Source organism: Pholcus phalangioides, unplaced genomic scaffold (genome assembly GCF_987345545.1).
Source record: "Pholcus phalangioides strain wild (caught in Gottingen) unplaced genomic scaffold, Ppha-v1.0 ptg000015l_1, whole genome shotgun sequence".
NCBI lineage: Eukaryota > Metazoa > Arthropoda > Arachnida > Araneae > Pholcidae > Pholcus > Pholcus phalangioides.
The window spans coordinates 105,117,492-105,133,734 of NW_028301608.1; the positions used below are offsets into that span (position 1 = coordinate 105,117,492).

Below are 16,243 nucleotides of genomic sequence, written 5' to 3' on the forward strand. Positions count from 1 at the left end.
TTATTTAAGTCGAATTCTTTTAAATTCAACTACGTATATATAAAATTGATTGCCAATTTTAAATGTATTGAGATTGTTGAATTTAACAGAATTAGACTTGAATAATGAGCTACATTAAAACTCTGACAGCGCTCAGCAAAAGATGAAAACCTCAATTTCCTGACAACAATGGTTTCTCGGCTGTTCCCAAAATACTTTAAATTCAAGAATCATCTTTGACAAAGTTTTTTTTTCAACAATCCAGGGGGAAATTAATCATTTGCAATGATACTTTACTAATTTAATGCGTCCTAATTCATCAGGAAGAGAACTCGTAGAGAAAACCTCGGTGCAACCGTGAAAATTTCCGATAAAATCATTCAATAAATTCAGGAATAACCAATTCACATAAACGACAATATTAAGGGGCATATAGAAGTTTTTAATCACAGAAATTAAATTACAAATACTTGAATCAGATATATAACGGCTTTATTTTTTTTTTCCTTCTTTACAATATATACAATTCTCAGAAACTAATGAGTAAAAAATATATGTATATGTATGAAGGTAAAGATTGAAGCAAGATTAACAACGGGTTTTTTTTTCGGTCCGAAACAATCACTCAGTAATATCCGTCCGAACATCATGATCATATTTTTACTCTACGAGGGCAGCTTTGAAGAAATGGTTCCCTACAATAAAATAGTTGTTGTAAAAAAACCACAATATAACGACATTCTAAGAACACAATTTTTTTCCTATTTTAAGGTAAAAAAATCAGCTTTTGTTCTATTAATAGCGAGGATAAAAACAAAGAGAGGATAAGAAATAGTTCACGTATATTCGATAGAATATGACAATATATTTTTAGGAGAAGTTTTCTTCTCATTACAATGAGGCTAAAAATTTATAGATTCTATGTTTATAGTTTTTCCTCAGGAAGCAATTTGTTCGAAAAAACCTCAGCAAAGCAGCTCTAATAGAGGAAAGACATCATGCTTGTCTTTAGCTTATGTGATTTCATAGAGAGAGAGAGAGATAGAGAATCCCTTATCCTATATCTACAGCTACTCTCCGACTTACGAACGTATTTCATGTTTAAAATTGTTCGTAACTCTGATTTGGGAATCTTTTGCATACCCACCTTATTTCATTGGGGCTAAAAATTGAGAGATTCAGCCAATTATCGACAATAAGTATCTGGTCGTACAGTGATTCCCAAGCGATGTACCACTAGGCTTTCTTTCTTTCAAACCCAGAACAGCTCTGGTCTATCGTCATGCATAGGCATAAACTTGTATCCGGCCCAAGGGGCCCCCATTTGCACCATCTCTATAGAATATATTATAATATATGGTTTGAGTTTCCCCCTTAATATTTTTGAGCCCATTCAATAGTTCTAATTACTTTTGCACCTATGTCGTCATTGGCAATTTACTACCGAATGAGTTATGCTGGAAGTGAACAAATGTACTTAACAATTTGAGTGTGTATCTGGTGTTGTGCGGAAATCTTAATGCTGCCATCTATTTTTTAAACCATGAGGGAAGTGTGATGATTGAATATTCGTACCGTGAAAGGCCTGTTGCTCTCTGTGGCGAGACTTTTTAACGGGGAGATCGGCTCATATTAACGCTATGAAGGTGGGAACTGCAGAAAACCAATGTCAGCCGACCCCCCTCTGTCGCCGGTAGTGTTCGACCTGGCCGGGAATGCCTACTTCAGCTAAGTGCTCGAGATAATTCAAGTTATAATCTCATTCTTAAGAGTCCAGGGTTGTTTCAACTAGGAGCGGCCAATCGAGCTTATTTTTATACTCCCGGTAACCTCGAACAGTATACATTTCATCGCGATTGCGTTAGATTTTTGGGCACTTCGGATTAGTGCTAGCCCTGAGGAGGGGGGGGGGGGGCTCATGATGCTATTAAGATGGTCCTGCCAAGCATAAACTGATGCATGCTCCTCGAAAGGGGCGAGTAGTCACAGAGGGTGTGAATAGTGAACGGGGAGGGGATGTCCACCTCGGTCGGAGGTGGACATCCCCCCGTTCACAAGCAGGCCCCACGTCCTCTCTCTTGCCGGGAGAGTGCCCTATACCGCTAGACTACAAATGCAACGAATATCTCAATCTTTCCTTGGAGGTCGTATGCACTAAACGGGACCGTACATGGATGGTCAGATATAATTCAGGCCAAAGTTCATATTGCTGATACTGCCACCAGATGACGACTTATCCGAGGATGATGTCACCGCTATCCATACGACGGTTTTTAACAACATCAGCCAGATGTTAAAAACCTTCGTATGGATAGCGGAGAGAGACATCATCCTCGGATAATTTTTTGGTAATTTTTCCTCGAATTCACCACCCTATACTATAACCAGTTTGGTCCCCCCCCCCCCAACTCCTACAAGTACACCCGTGTCTCTAAGTCACTGTTTCGGCCACGCTTGCTTTAAAGGTTACTCTTTTAATCATTTGCACGTTTACATATGATCTAGATCATTCTTTTGGTCATTCACAAGCTCGCACACGCTCTAGATCGCTCATTGACTTGGTCCCTCGCTCTGTAGGCCACTCTTTTGGTCATTCACATGCATGCGCTCACGCTCTAAGTCGCTGTTTTGCTCACTGATGTACTCTTACTTAACTTATTTAGTCCCTTACTGTCTGGGTAGAGTCGAATTTATTGAGGTTTAAACAAATTTTGTATCCCTTTCCCCCATTCTACTAACTTTCTTGGCCACTCATTCCTCAAATTTGCTGTCCCCCCTCTGAATTTGCCGCCCTGGGCTATAGCCCGCTAAGGCACCCCCCCCCCCTCTAAATACACCAAAATTTTCCGACAAATATCACCAAGGCTACTGTAATATTTTTGTTCGTGAGCATGGGACGTACGTAAGTCGGAGGAGTGGCTGTATTTATTCTTGCTCTCGTTTCTCAGTCACACCAAGATAGCGAATTCGTTTAATGCGTGGAAGAGATGATATGTATGTACTAGAGGTTACTTATATGTAGAAAGGCAAGGGAGAAGAAACGAGTTACCCGAAGCTAGTGTGACCATTGGGTCCACGTTTCGATAGTAAAAATAGGCAATATATATATATATATACATATTCCGAAGGCATCAAATATTCTAAAAATATCGATTTTATTTATACAAGTATTTTTTGATCTATACTTTACTCACTTGGGTATCAGCCAATCATATTGCCTAATGCTATAAATCAATCACTCGAAATTTTATTTTTCCTACCACCTTCTCTTTTTGCGAGTACCCATAGGATCCTCTGATATACTTGTGGTTGCTACCGCTGTCTTCAAGGAGCGATATCGCCTATTTTGGGAAACACTGCTCTGAATATCTGATGTCATGTTTAAGGGGCGGTTTGATGAGATTCTAAGTTCTATAAAACGTTCATGCTGTCTGGATGAAAATGGGGTGTGAACGCCATTGCAGTGGTTCTGAACCCGAGGCCACATGGTCCCCTTTGCGGTCCTGGATATTCTCGAGGGGGACCACGGACAGAAGGCCATCCATAACAGGTGGCTGCGGAGTAGGTGGGGGGGGGGGAGGCAACACAGAGCTGTAAGGGAAAAAAATCGGTGTGAAGAAATAAAACTTTTAAGGGAAATATGGTTGAAAGAGATGTAACTACTATGAAACCTCGCTACAACAATTCTCGATAATAGTAGTTAAACTTCTCTCGGTACAACGATATATTTTACTACGATAAACTCCTCTATAACGGAATTTTTTTAGAATATTTCTCGAGACCGCTACAGCGATATATTCTTTGTATTTCACTCCAAAAAAAAAACCTTCAATATATTTTCAAATTCCTCATCAGTGCTTTTTTTCTTCGGGAGTGTTTAATAACATCGGCATTTTGCATTACCTATAGTCCGAAAGAATACATGAAACTGCAATGAAGTTACTTTCTGTGTAGTACACAAAACAGATGTGGGGTAAAGCACTTTACAGTGTTTAACAACTGAATTTTAATACAAACACAAAGGCCACAACAGGCAAATTACACAACGAGGTGGCTGAAAAAAGATGTCCATGAAAAATTTGGACACCAGATATAACCAAAATACAGCAACCCAATATAACAGCATATATCACGAAAGAAAAAAACGAATAATTAATACTAATGTGTGTACTAATAGTAACACACTGCCCAATAAAAACATATCCCGACATGTTCATCGTGCTTCTTTTTAAACGTGTCAGTTGTGATAGAATTCACGACCCCTGGGTGGGATAAGCAATTCCATTTATTTACAACCCTATTAGGGAAAAATTCCCTGCGACATCACAACCTGGAATTGTCCCTTACTAAATGTGATGTCCTCTTGTCGAAAAGCAGTTGATTGACGTTGTACTAATGACTCCATCCCTATCAATCCCGTTGAAATTTTTATACACTTCGATCATTTCTCCCCGATACCTGCATTCCTCCAAACATATTTGAAAATCGAGTCTTTCTTCAAGCCCCGCGTGCCAACAAGGACACACATAGCTCTTCTTTGCACCCCCTCAACCAAGTCCATGTCTCTCCGTAGGTATGATCTCAAAAACCTTACGAAATACTTCAACCTAGGACGAACTAAGCCTCGGAAAAGCGGAAGAATGACTTTAGAAGCCAATTATTTACCATTTTGACAGAGTTGCGGGTCATGATCTGGTTAGGAGGAGGAGGTACGATGATTTTCGAGTGTAAGTATGTAAACATGGAAGCTGTTATTTCTAACTAGGTAGGTGGGGGGCTCTAGAACTTAAAATTTACACACATGATGTTGAGACCAGGGACGTACTAAGGATCGACCTTTGGAGGGGGCACAAAAATTTTCTTCCCGAGAAATTTTGAATTAGTACCACTCTTTAAAAATCATTTAAATTGACAGAAATTGGTTTTGATCAGGGTTGAAATCAGTAGCATATAAAGAGTATTTTCTTTCGATATTTTAGTTTTTTCAAGGCAATAATTATTGTTTCTAATTTTTGGTCGGCTTGGGTGGGGGCACTGGTTTCCTGTGCCCCCCCCCCCTGCGCGTACGTCTCTGGTTGAAACGGCCCTACAGGGAGCTTCCAAAGGAAAGAATTTCACTCAGCTCTAACCACGGAGTCCAGAAATGACTTTATATATAAAATTTTGCTCACTATACATTTTCTCCAAAATGAATTCAAAAAGTAGGAAGGGTCTCATTCATGGATAAGAGATGGGTTGGCCCCTAGATTAGGGGGAGGCATGAGATGAAAATATGGTCTGAAGAGAGCCATGAGCGAAAAAAAGCTTAAGAAACGCGGATTTAATGTATTAGATCAGCGTTTCTCTCAATCTACGGTCCTCGGGCCAGAAATTATCCGCAGGCAGACTTGATAATTCTATGATAACTGAATGAAAAAATTGTTCAATTGTTCTAGTTAATGTTAGCGATATCCCCATGGGTTCCAATAAAAATCGCACCTTCATACTTTGGTTCAATTTAAATGCGGGAAATTTTGATCCTAAATACGGGATATCACAAATTACTGTCGTAAATTGCATTTATAGGCTAACTTTCCAATTGTTTGCTAAAATGGGTGCGGGGTGGGAAAATAAATTGCTGCTACAAACCACAGTGAACAAAAATGTATTTTACGACAAAAAGGAAATTCAAATGACTAGATGACCATATTCAATTCAGAAAAACAAGTGGAACTGGGATCTTAAATACGATAAAATACGGGACGTCACCAATTGTCATCAAAAACGTTCCCACAAGTCGGAAAAATCCCCAATTGTAGTCAAAATCACTGAAAAACTGAGTAAAAAACGTTGAAAAGAGAATTCTGAACAACTGAAAATGCAGGGATGTCCCGTACGGTCGAATTATTCCAGACATTCTACTGGTCCTCGAGTTCAGAAAGGTTGAGAAACGCTGTATTAGAGATCATCCGATAGGAAAAAAAATGAACACAACTGAGGGACACCCCTTCCCTCACGAGCTTCATGGAAGCTGGCAACAAGATAAGCTACTTTGATGCAGAAAGATAGTAAAAATACGGCAACCATATAAAGCCGATGGTACGGCCCTGTGTTGCACGCGATTACAATGAAATGGGGATTTAAAATGAGCCACGAAGCTCAATTAAAAACTTCATTACTTTTTATTCAAATGAGGGGATCATTTGTTCTCGAAACGTACGAAGGGTCCCTTGAAATTTTTGGGCTGTTGTTATGCGAGAATAAATATCGTCCAGGATAAATATGTCCCGGACGTAATGGATATGATCAATATGTATAAATGGAGTGGAATGCATAGGTTCCATTGGTCACACAGCTTCATTTCGTACACTCATATGCATTTTTTTTAATGCATACTAGTATACGCTAAGTATGTATAGATAAATTCATATATGATTTTTCGCTCATATATAATTTGTATATATATTTATGTATATATTTTTTTTTACACACAATTTACACACTATCGCAATCACAAAAGTATAGGGAGGAAGAGAAAATTAATCAGAAATATGCGCAGAAGCGAAGATAATTTGTTTTTTTCCTTATTTGTATGTTAAGTTTAAGGAAACCAAAAAAAAAATATCTTGCCTCAAAATGGTATACATCAAAGTTCACCAACCGTTAGTCCTCAAAGCAGTCATCATTGGCATTTAGTACCTTTGGTGAACGACAGGACCGTCTCAAAAGCATCGTGGGGCCCCTAGGCGAAATGATTTTTCTGAGCCCTCCACGTGGTTAAAATTGCGGGTATTGAAAACTGCCGTGGTATCCACTGGCTTCAAAAGCGCTCTCTTGACTTTACGACAAGGGTGTTCAACTTTTAGGAGAGTGCGGGTCACTTCATTGGTTTGAAAACGTATCGCTGGCCACTTGATTAGTGATCTGGAACAGTGGCACATGTCACTTAATATGATCTGTAACTGTGGCGCAGGCCATTTAAGTATACCGCGAATCATTAAAGTGAGCTGTGAATGTGCCGCGTGCCACTTGAGCGATATAGAACTTCATCGAGAGTTAATTAAGTGATCTTGGACTGTGCCGCGGGCCGCTTAATTGCTCTGGAACTGTGACGCACGTTACTTAAATTGTGTGCAATTGTGCTGCTGGTCATTTAAGTGGTCTGGGAATGTGCCGCGGACCACTTGAGTGGTGTGGAACTGCACTGCTGAACTCTCGAGTGATTTGTAATGTGCCACAGTACTTTTAAGTGTAAATCAGGGCTGGACAAATCCCAGACGCCAAGTCACCATGGTGACTGAAAAATTGATATAGGTGCCTAAAATATTCTTTGTGAAATTACTAAACTGCAGGCTGAGAGCAGCACACAATGTTTGGAATTTACAGCAGCATATCTGCCAACATGAAAGAGAGTCACTGTGCCGGGAAAAAGTTAAAAGAAGCATTTTTTTAAATCTTTTTTTCTTCGGTTAAAATTTTGTTAAAAAAAGGCGCCTAATTCTTTTTGCGATTTGTCCAGCCTTGTTTTAAGTGATCTGTAAATGTGCCACTGGTCAAATTATTTATAAATTGAAAGAATGAATAAAACTTCTCCGACACGGCCACGCCTTTCAAGGCAATGTGCTTAAATTGCGCAAGCGACATAGCCTGGCCATGTTCGGTAAGTAAATTAGCACAGCGGGTCACTTGAGTGATCTATTTAAGTGTTCATCAGCTCATTTTCACAAAATTAGGTTTGAGTTCGCGAGACACATCAGATGACTCCGAGCATGGCCCCCACAAGGGGGGGGGGGCTAACAGGGCTCTAGCCCTGGGGCCCGGGACAGTTCTCACCATTTTTTGCTTTTTCACGCTATAAATTAACTACAGAATGGGCCCGTGAAAAGTCTAACCGGGGGCCGCAAAAGATCCTAGCCTAGGGGCCCCCGCTCCAGGATGTGGGGGCCATGACTCCGAGGGTCAAGGGTTGAGCTTATATGCTTTATGCCAGCAACTTATTTGAACATTCCCTGGATAACCAACTCCGTAGGAAACCCTTTAGAAAGTGAGGAATAACTTTAGGCCTACGGACTTTCCTCCCCAAGACTCTCGATTTTCTTCACCAGAGCATTGAGCAGCTGAAGTCAAGTTGGTAAGAGGTGCTGGATGCTGCTGAAGAAGATTACTTTGAGGACTGCATGTATGTGACATAACGTATACCTTTCTGTTTCTTACGATGGAAAATGGCAAGAACCTTTTTTTTTGGTTACCTTGAATTTAAAGGCGAAGGTGCTGCTATAGGTCCGTAGACAACTTCCTTCTGATGGACGACGACGACGTGTTACCATCGATATCGACAATGTGTTCGGCATTTTCACTCCTGATACACGGCTCCCTGGTCAGGTGAGCAATTCTCAAACGGGAAGAAGGCACGACGGGCGGGGTCGCGTCGTTGTTGACGGCACCGCCGCTGCTGCTGCTCCAGAACTTATTATTGGTCGCTGTTGCCCTGTACTGAGGAGCCGAGGAATCGCTACCGACACTGCCGCTGCACGAATTGGACTCTCTAGGTGAGGGCTGTTGACATCCTGCGTTGAAAGGGTTCTTCAGCACGCTGTCGTCCGAAGCACTGTCGAAATCTTCCTTGACCAACGACGACTGGCCCACGAGAAATCGGACCTTTTCCTCGTTGGAGGAGCTCGACGAGTAGCCAGAGTTCGGTGGTGGCGATCCCGGTTCAACGAGCCTTTTGCCGAGGAACTCTTCCAAGAGATGCCAGTCAGTCTGCGTCGAGGTCGCCCTCAGGATGACGGCCGCAGATGAAGCAGCACCGGATGATGAGTTGGACGAAGGCGGGATGTCGTCATCCTCGGAAGGGATGCGCAACGGTTGCGAGGACGACCTTCGGGGCAGAACTGGGTGGCTGGTCGGAAGTTTCTGGAGGAACTCGCAGGATTGGGTGGTCTGGGGTGTGAAAGGCCCACGTTCGCAAGCCTGCTGAAGTATGGCCAGCGTCGTGCGGACTTCCTGACTGAGGGTCGCCACGTCCTGGGTTAGTGACGTCATCTGGGAGTCTAGACGCTCGACGGAATTTTTGGTCATTTCTATCTCGTCGCGGACGTCGAACAAGTCCCAGGAACGACCTGAAAAAAGGGAAAACATCAGTAGATTCATAGATATCATTAGTATATATTATTGCGCCCGAGTGATGCAGGGGGGGATAAGATGCTCCTCTACCACCATGATGTCAACCATCAGGCCATGGGTTCAATCCTGAGAGAGAGCATAGACAAGTTCTTTCCCTACGTAATCTGAGGCAACCACCGATAGATGGCACCTTCATTTCTGACGGAATTCGCGATCGGTAGTAAATTGCTGATTTGAGCTGAGCTAGTGTATTTTAAAGCAGTAGTAGATTCGAGCTATAATTGAAGGCATGGGTGGTACAAAAACCAGACAGCACCAGTTTTCTAAATTTTTCAGGACGGACAAAAAAACATTTAAAAATACTTACCATCTTTTCAAAAGTTATCAAAAATTTGGGTTAAACATTAATTATACCTATCTCTATCGCAGACCAGTTTTACTTTTCAACTTTTCACCTGGTTTTTTTATTGAAAAAAAGAAGGAATGGAACTGTCTGGTCCCCCTCCCCCCAACACTGGAATTACCAATAAAATCCTGGTAGATACTAGAAAACGTTTTTTTTTTTGTTTTTTTTTAAATAACACGATCCTCACGTATTCCCAAGGGATCAGCACGATCCGTCCAGGGAATTTGTTAGTGTTAGTAAACATCCATGCCCGAACCGGGATTCGAACCCGGACCTGCACAGTGAGAAGCTAGTTCCCTAACCACTCGACTGCCAGGCAGCATTTATTAACATTATTTTATTTTATTATTTATTAACATTTATTAACATTTTAAAACTACCATTTTCTCAAAAGGACTTGACCAGAATCACTCAAAAACAATAGTCATTATTACACTGTTCATTGGCTCGGTACTTTAAAAGGTGCTCAAAAATCATCATAATCACCACATCACTGAAAGCCAACGACTGGCTGACGCAGCGCGGAAGCGCTGCCACTAAGCGACCAGACTCTGAACCAATTCGGTGCACTTCTTGCACCGTATGAGACACCCCCAATATAGCTCCTTTTATCTGTATAGCCATTGCTTGGAGCTGTCTGGTTCTTGCACCCACGTCTTCAATTTTCATACATCGAATGCAGCCAAAGAAACCGGATTACACCATTTTGTTCAATCCACTAGTGAAAAATTCTGATCATATTTCTGGATATCACCCGATGAAAAGCCGCACCATAAATTCACGGTTTTTTGGCACATTTGAATATTGAAAAACACGCGAATGAAATGCATTCACTCCCTACACGGTGGGGAGGGACATTCAAATGACTTAAAATTTGAAGCAGTGTCTTCACTCCTCAATGGAAGTCAGGAGTAAACTTGCATTTTGGTGCGTGAATCAAGCATCTTGATGCGAACTGTGGTCGCGGTATTATTGTATAGCGGATTTCTGAATGAATTTAGGAGGGCGAACTGGCGCATGCTGGAATGTGCGTGTACGTGTTGTGAACCCGAAGTGAAGTTTGTTTCTGTGTTATGCTTGTAATGGGTAGTGTGCTGCCATCTACCATCAATTTTTCTAACTACGAGTGAAGTGTAATGATTGAATAATTGTACCGTTGTAGGCCTGTTGCCAGGGAAATCGGCTCGCATTCGCGTCTCATATTTGGGAAGGATCCCCGTGTCTGGCCAACACCACCACCAATAGAAGACCAAAAATCTCTTGCCATGAAATTGATAATTAATGTTTTGGAACAAAAGTAACTTTTGATTCCTTGCAATGGTTGTTCGAATCATTCATCCAGCTCCTTCATTACTAAGTTTATTGTGAAGCGTTCAGCAAACACTCTCCTCAAAAATTATGAAATGAGGGTGTTGCAATTTTCGGAATCATTTTTAAACGGCGCCGTTGAAAGCCGGTCTATAGCGCCAGATGAGCAGGTGAGATGGCCTTCTTCAGTGACGTCACAAGCTTTTTGCGGAGGCCTCTTTCTATAGGTGGTGTTGGTCTGGCCCAAGACCTTGAATCAAACGGAGGCGGGGGAGGGAAGGGGAGGGGCAAAAGTATTTAAAATTTCCACAAATTCTGAAATTACGTCGTTCATAAATTCTGGAACTATTTCTCTCATTAGTTTCCGATTCGTCAATTTCGAAATTTTTCAATATTAATTTCCAATTATTTTATTCAATGATTGTGACTAATTTTATTCATCAATATTGAATATTCAATAAATCCCGAATTATCATTTTTGCGTTTTTTACGTCGTGTTTTTTCATCTATCATGTCTTTTCTACTTATTATTGGCTTTGTTGCACCCTGGATAAGTATTTTTTGCGATTTTCACCGACTATAAACTCGTGGTTTGCGATGCCGTGTTCTATGGCAATTTGTTTTCCTCTTGGTGGCAATTATCACCCCCCTCAGAGTTTGTCGCCACTTCAAGGCAACATCCTGTATAGGCCCACGCGAGTAAACACGGTGATAGAAATTGATTAAGATAGCATATATAAAAAAGTATTTTATTTCGATATTTAATTCTTTTTACAAAAGTATTAACAAATATTTTGAATTTTTTATCGTCTGGGAGAGTGGGAGGAGGCATCTCGCGTTTGCGCTCTTAGACGTATTGAATTGTCGTCAACAAGTAGATAATTGGTAATTATCATGAAGAATTCCGAGATTATTTTTTCCCACAGAAGAAAATATTGTAAAAAGAAAAAAAATAATTCATTGCCTTCGATGACTTCTAGAACTTTTCCCCTCTAATTACCAACGTTTTGGCATCAATTTTGATTTCTCTTTCAATGCAGACTCACGAGTAAATTAGGGCGTAATAACGCTCCTCAAACATTATTATTACAGTCTGGTGAACAATAAACAGAACTTATTCAACTTATAAGTTATTATTGTTATTCTAAAAAAAAAATGCTTCCTCTAATGAGCAACGATGTCTGAAGGTCAAGCTTGACCTAACATTCTCGGTGAAAAGCTAATTTATTTCTAGGTCACGTGACCCCCCCAAAGACACTACACAATGGCTGTATTCGACACCAAAAAGGAGAGGAAAGATGAAATTCCTGACGTTTTTCCTACCTTTACATTCGTGAGAGTGTGCTTGAGGAAAAATTCACAAGGAAATCATGTCAACTGTGCTGAGATATATATGACAAGGAAATAACTCTACTGAAAAATAATTCATTTTGCGATGAAAAACCATCAGTGCATGTTTCTTCCTTCTGTTTTTTTATGATGAGGATAGAGTCGGGGGAAAGAATAAAATGGGGTAAAACAATGCCATACATTTCAGTCGGAAAATCTGTTCAGGAATAAATTTGCTAAATTATATGCCAAACTTCGAAAATTGATCGATCCAAAAATCAGTCAACATTTGAAAAATCATCAACGTAATTATAGGCTACTTTTTACCTATAGGGGTGACTTTATACCAATGCCGGGGAAAAGCATTCAACGTTACCTAGCGGCTATTCTAAGCAGCTAGTAAATGTGATAAATCCGGTTATTATGCATAATCACCGAGCGTTTAGATAAGTTTCCCTAAATTTATCACTTTTACCGGCGATTACGCATAGTACCCAAGCGTCGCTTCGTTGGTAAACATGATAAATATATATAATAAACATGATCGTACAATATGATATATATACCTACTATACATAATTCATACATGTATTGTATCATTATATAGGAGTAAGACAGTAAAATTTGTTATTATATTAGGGTCCGGCTTTATTCATCACACATACTAGACTCATTTGGAGAATTTGTTTCATATTTATCAAATTCACAAATTACACTTGCTTATTATGCATAACCGCTGGTAAAAGTGATCATGTTTCCGGTATTTTTTAAATTTACCAACGACGGTTGTGTGGGTGTAATGCTTATTCGCCGGTAAAAGTGATAAATTTATTAAACGTACCTACACGATGGGTAAGACGATGCATAATAACCGATTTACCACATTTACCGTAACAAATATACAATCGACGCTTGTTATAAGGATCCCCGTTATAGATAAAGACCATTTCATTTCATCGACCGGTAGGATTAAGTTCCAGATGTTTTCATAGAACGACTATCATATACGTTTTACTTTCGATATAACGACCCTCCCAATATAACGTCCGTTTTCGATGAGACAAAGGGGGTCGTTATATCGAGCGTCGACTGTATTTCTGAACAGTTTTGATTCTTCCCGACAGGAGACATTATCGACCACCTCATGCATTTGAGCTACTGATGCATACGCCATTTTGTGCAAACATATTCGTGCTGCTCAATTTCAGCTCGATTTTTTTTTGTTAAGGAAAAAGTCGAATTTACAGTCATAAAATGACGAATTCATCTGTAACTCGAATACACGAGTTGACCAATAACGTCCCCTGTCGAGCAGAATCGAAACTTATAATCGAAACTGTCTAGAAATATTCATTAGAATAGCCGCTAGGTAATGTTGAATCTCTTCAGCGTTTGATGTAAAGTCACTCCTGTAGGTGCAAAGTAGCCCAGGGTTACGGTATTTCACTGAATACGGCCCTTGGAGTTCAATTCCTAAGTACACGAACAATTCCTATGATGTCCAATAGGCGAAGCTGGACAGCAATGATGTTGCATGTAACTCACAGCCACTGGAGACAGTCATGTTGACTTATTAAGTTATCAACTTTCAAGACTACTTTGATTTGCTAAGTACCATGACTTATTATATAAAGCTTTGCTAATTTTTATACTTTTCTTTCTTTCTTTCTTTTAAGCCGAGCGCAACTCCGGTTTACCGCCATAGGCAATTTACCGATTGAGTTGTGCTGTAAGTGTGAGTGCGTGTACCTAACAGTTTGAGTGCGTATATGGTGTTGTGGGTGAATTAGTTCCGCCATCTATATTTCAAATTGTAAGTGAAGTGTAATGATTGAACGTCTGTAGCGTTGCAGGGCTGTTACTCTCTGCGGCGAGACTTCTTTCTTAACGGGGAGACCGTTTGTAACGCCAACCACAGAAAACCAACTTCAACCGACCGTCATTGTGGCGACGGTGAGGGTCGAACCCGGGTCCTCGCGATGCGAGTCCGTCACTGTGACCACTCGATCACCACAGTGGTGCCAATTAATACAACAGAATACCCAGCTTCAGCCGGTCACGGTTTTTCTCTGCTGGCATTCAGCGCAACTGCTACGAAAAGTGTGTCAAAGCAGCTGACAACATTGCGCATGCGTAACCTTGGTAGAAAATACGAATAAAAAAAATTGACAAGTGTCTTATCAACGGTGCAGAACTTCACTAACTAAAAGAATGTGTGGTTCTCTTTCAGTATGAAGTCCTCACTTTAAATTACATTTAGCTTAGACACCCCGTATCTGTTTTGAGTGATAAAAATGGAAGTCTTGTATATGGTAAGAGAAGGAGTGTTCAGATATTTCTGATACAATATGATAAACTCATTAATTATCCTCGTATTTAATACGATTTTTTCTCTAACTTAGGAGGAAAGTATTTTTTTTGGATACGGAAAAAACAGTAATGAAAAACATGGAGGACATTAGAGTCGGACTCGAAACTAAAACTTCCACAAGGAAATGAAAGGAAAAAAAACAATTTCTTATGAAGAGCGTGAAATTAATTAGCTTCGAGACAACACTAATTAAACAATTAATGTGACAAAACATTTCCGAGATCATTAAAAGAGCCAAAATATGCACACATTTTACACGGAATATTAAACTAAGCACACTTCTTGTAATAAAAGTCATTTGCATAATTGAAAATGAAATGGAATGATGCAAATTAATGGAAGAATTACATGGATCTAAATGAAACATAAATAATGATAATAATTATAGCAATAGACGCTTGTGTAACATTCCACTATTCAAGCATGAAGCAAGCATAAGAGAAATAAATGCACTTAATTTGAATGATGTACCTTCTCATTGATTTCAGATTAGTTTGAAAAGATATACATGATTGATATCAATTATTAAAAAGATAATTAGTCATGCTTGTTTTCATAACGATGGAAATACACCCAGAAAAAGTTTAAAATAGAAGAAACATCGAGAAAATTTGATTTAAAACATTTAGAGGGAAATGCATTATTGGTTCGTTACCAGCAGGAAAAATGCAATGGAACCTATTCCTGAAAATAGGAAATATTTGTAGTCAGGATCTAGTGCTCGCGAATAATTCGATGGTGACTGGAGCACCCCTAGAGTGCTCAATGGTTGTAGTCGATTTCTCGTGCTTGTGAGTTACTACAGTCGAATTATTACATTTTATCCTTTAAGCGGTTTTTAAAATTTTCCCGATTCGCATTATAACTGCCACATTGTAAATAAAAGCGTGTTAAGAACCCGAGTTATTTCGGGGTGACAGAAATATAGCAGTTCAAGTTCGACGAGATTTCTCGGGATTGCCGCTGTAAGGGTAAAGGAGGTTGGTGTACGCAAATTTTCAGTCCATAAAACTTTCCCAGGATGACGTCACTCTCCGCTATCCATACAAAGGTTTTTAACAGCTGGCTGATGCGAAGATATATTTTGGAAAGAGAAAATTCAACTGCCCCTGCGGGGATCGAACCCACATCCTTTCACTTTCCGACTGAACACCCTAGACCACTAGACTACAGAGGTATCGAATATTGCAATCTTTCCTTGGAGCTCGTGTTCACTGAACGGGACCGTACATGGACGGTCGGATTTAACTCAGGCCAAAGCTCACAATTGCTGACGACGCCACCAGATGGCGACTTATCCGTGGATGACGTCACTCTCCGCTATTCATAGCTAACCAGCTGTTAAAAACCTTTGTATGAATGGCGGAGAGTGACGTCATCCACGGATAAGTCGCCATCTGGTGGCATTACTAGCAATTGTGAGCTTTGGACAGTTAGGTCCGACAGTCCATGTACGGTCCCGTTCAGTGCACACGAGCTCCAAGGAAAGATTGAGATATTCGTTGCCTCCGTAATCTAGTGGTCCAGGGCGTTCACCCGGAAAGTGAAAGGACGTGGGTTCGATCCCCGCAGGACCAGTTGAATTTTCTCTTTCCAAAATATATCTTCGCATCAGCCAGCTGTTAAAAGCCTTTGTATAAAACTGTGTTCGAGTTTTTGTTCGACATACACTAGAATTATTTTTAACATATTTTAATATAAACTGTTAACAGGTATTACATATGCTAATGTTTTCCATTAACTAC

General features: G+C 40.2%; 1 protein-coding gene across 3 annotated transcripts in view; it reads right to left on the reverse strand.

Annotated features, from left to right (window-relative positions):
* Window positions 1-412: 412 nt before the first annotated feature.
* Window positions 413-16,243, reverse strand: part of Elk (Eag-like K[+] channel) — a 156,782-nt gene continuing 140,951 nt past the window's right edge. For all 3 annotated transcript variants that reach the window (XM_089245028.1, XM_089245029.1, XM_089245027.1), the window contains one exon: window positions 413-9,080. In XM_089245028.1, the coding sequence (XP_089101154.1) occupies window positions 8,233-9,080 (848 nt within the window). In that variant the 3' untranslated portion in view covers window positions 413-8,232. The remainder of the gene's footprint in view (window positions 9,081-16,243) is intronic.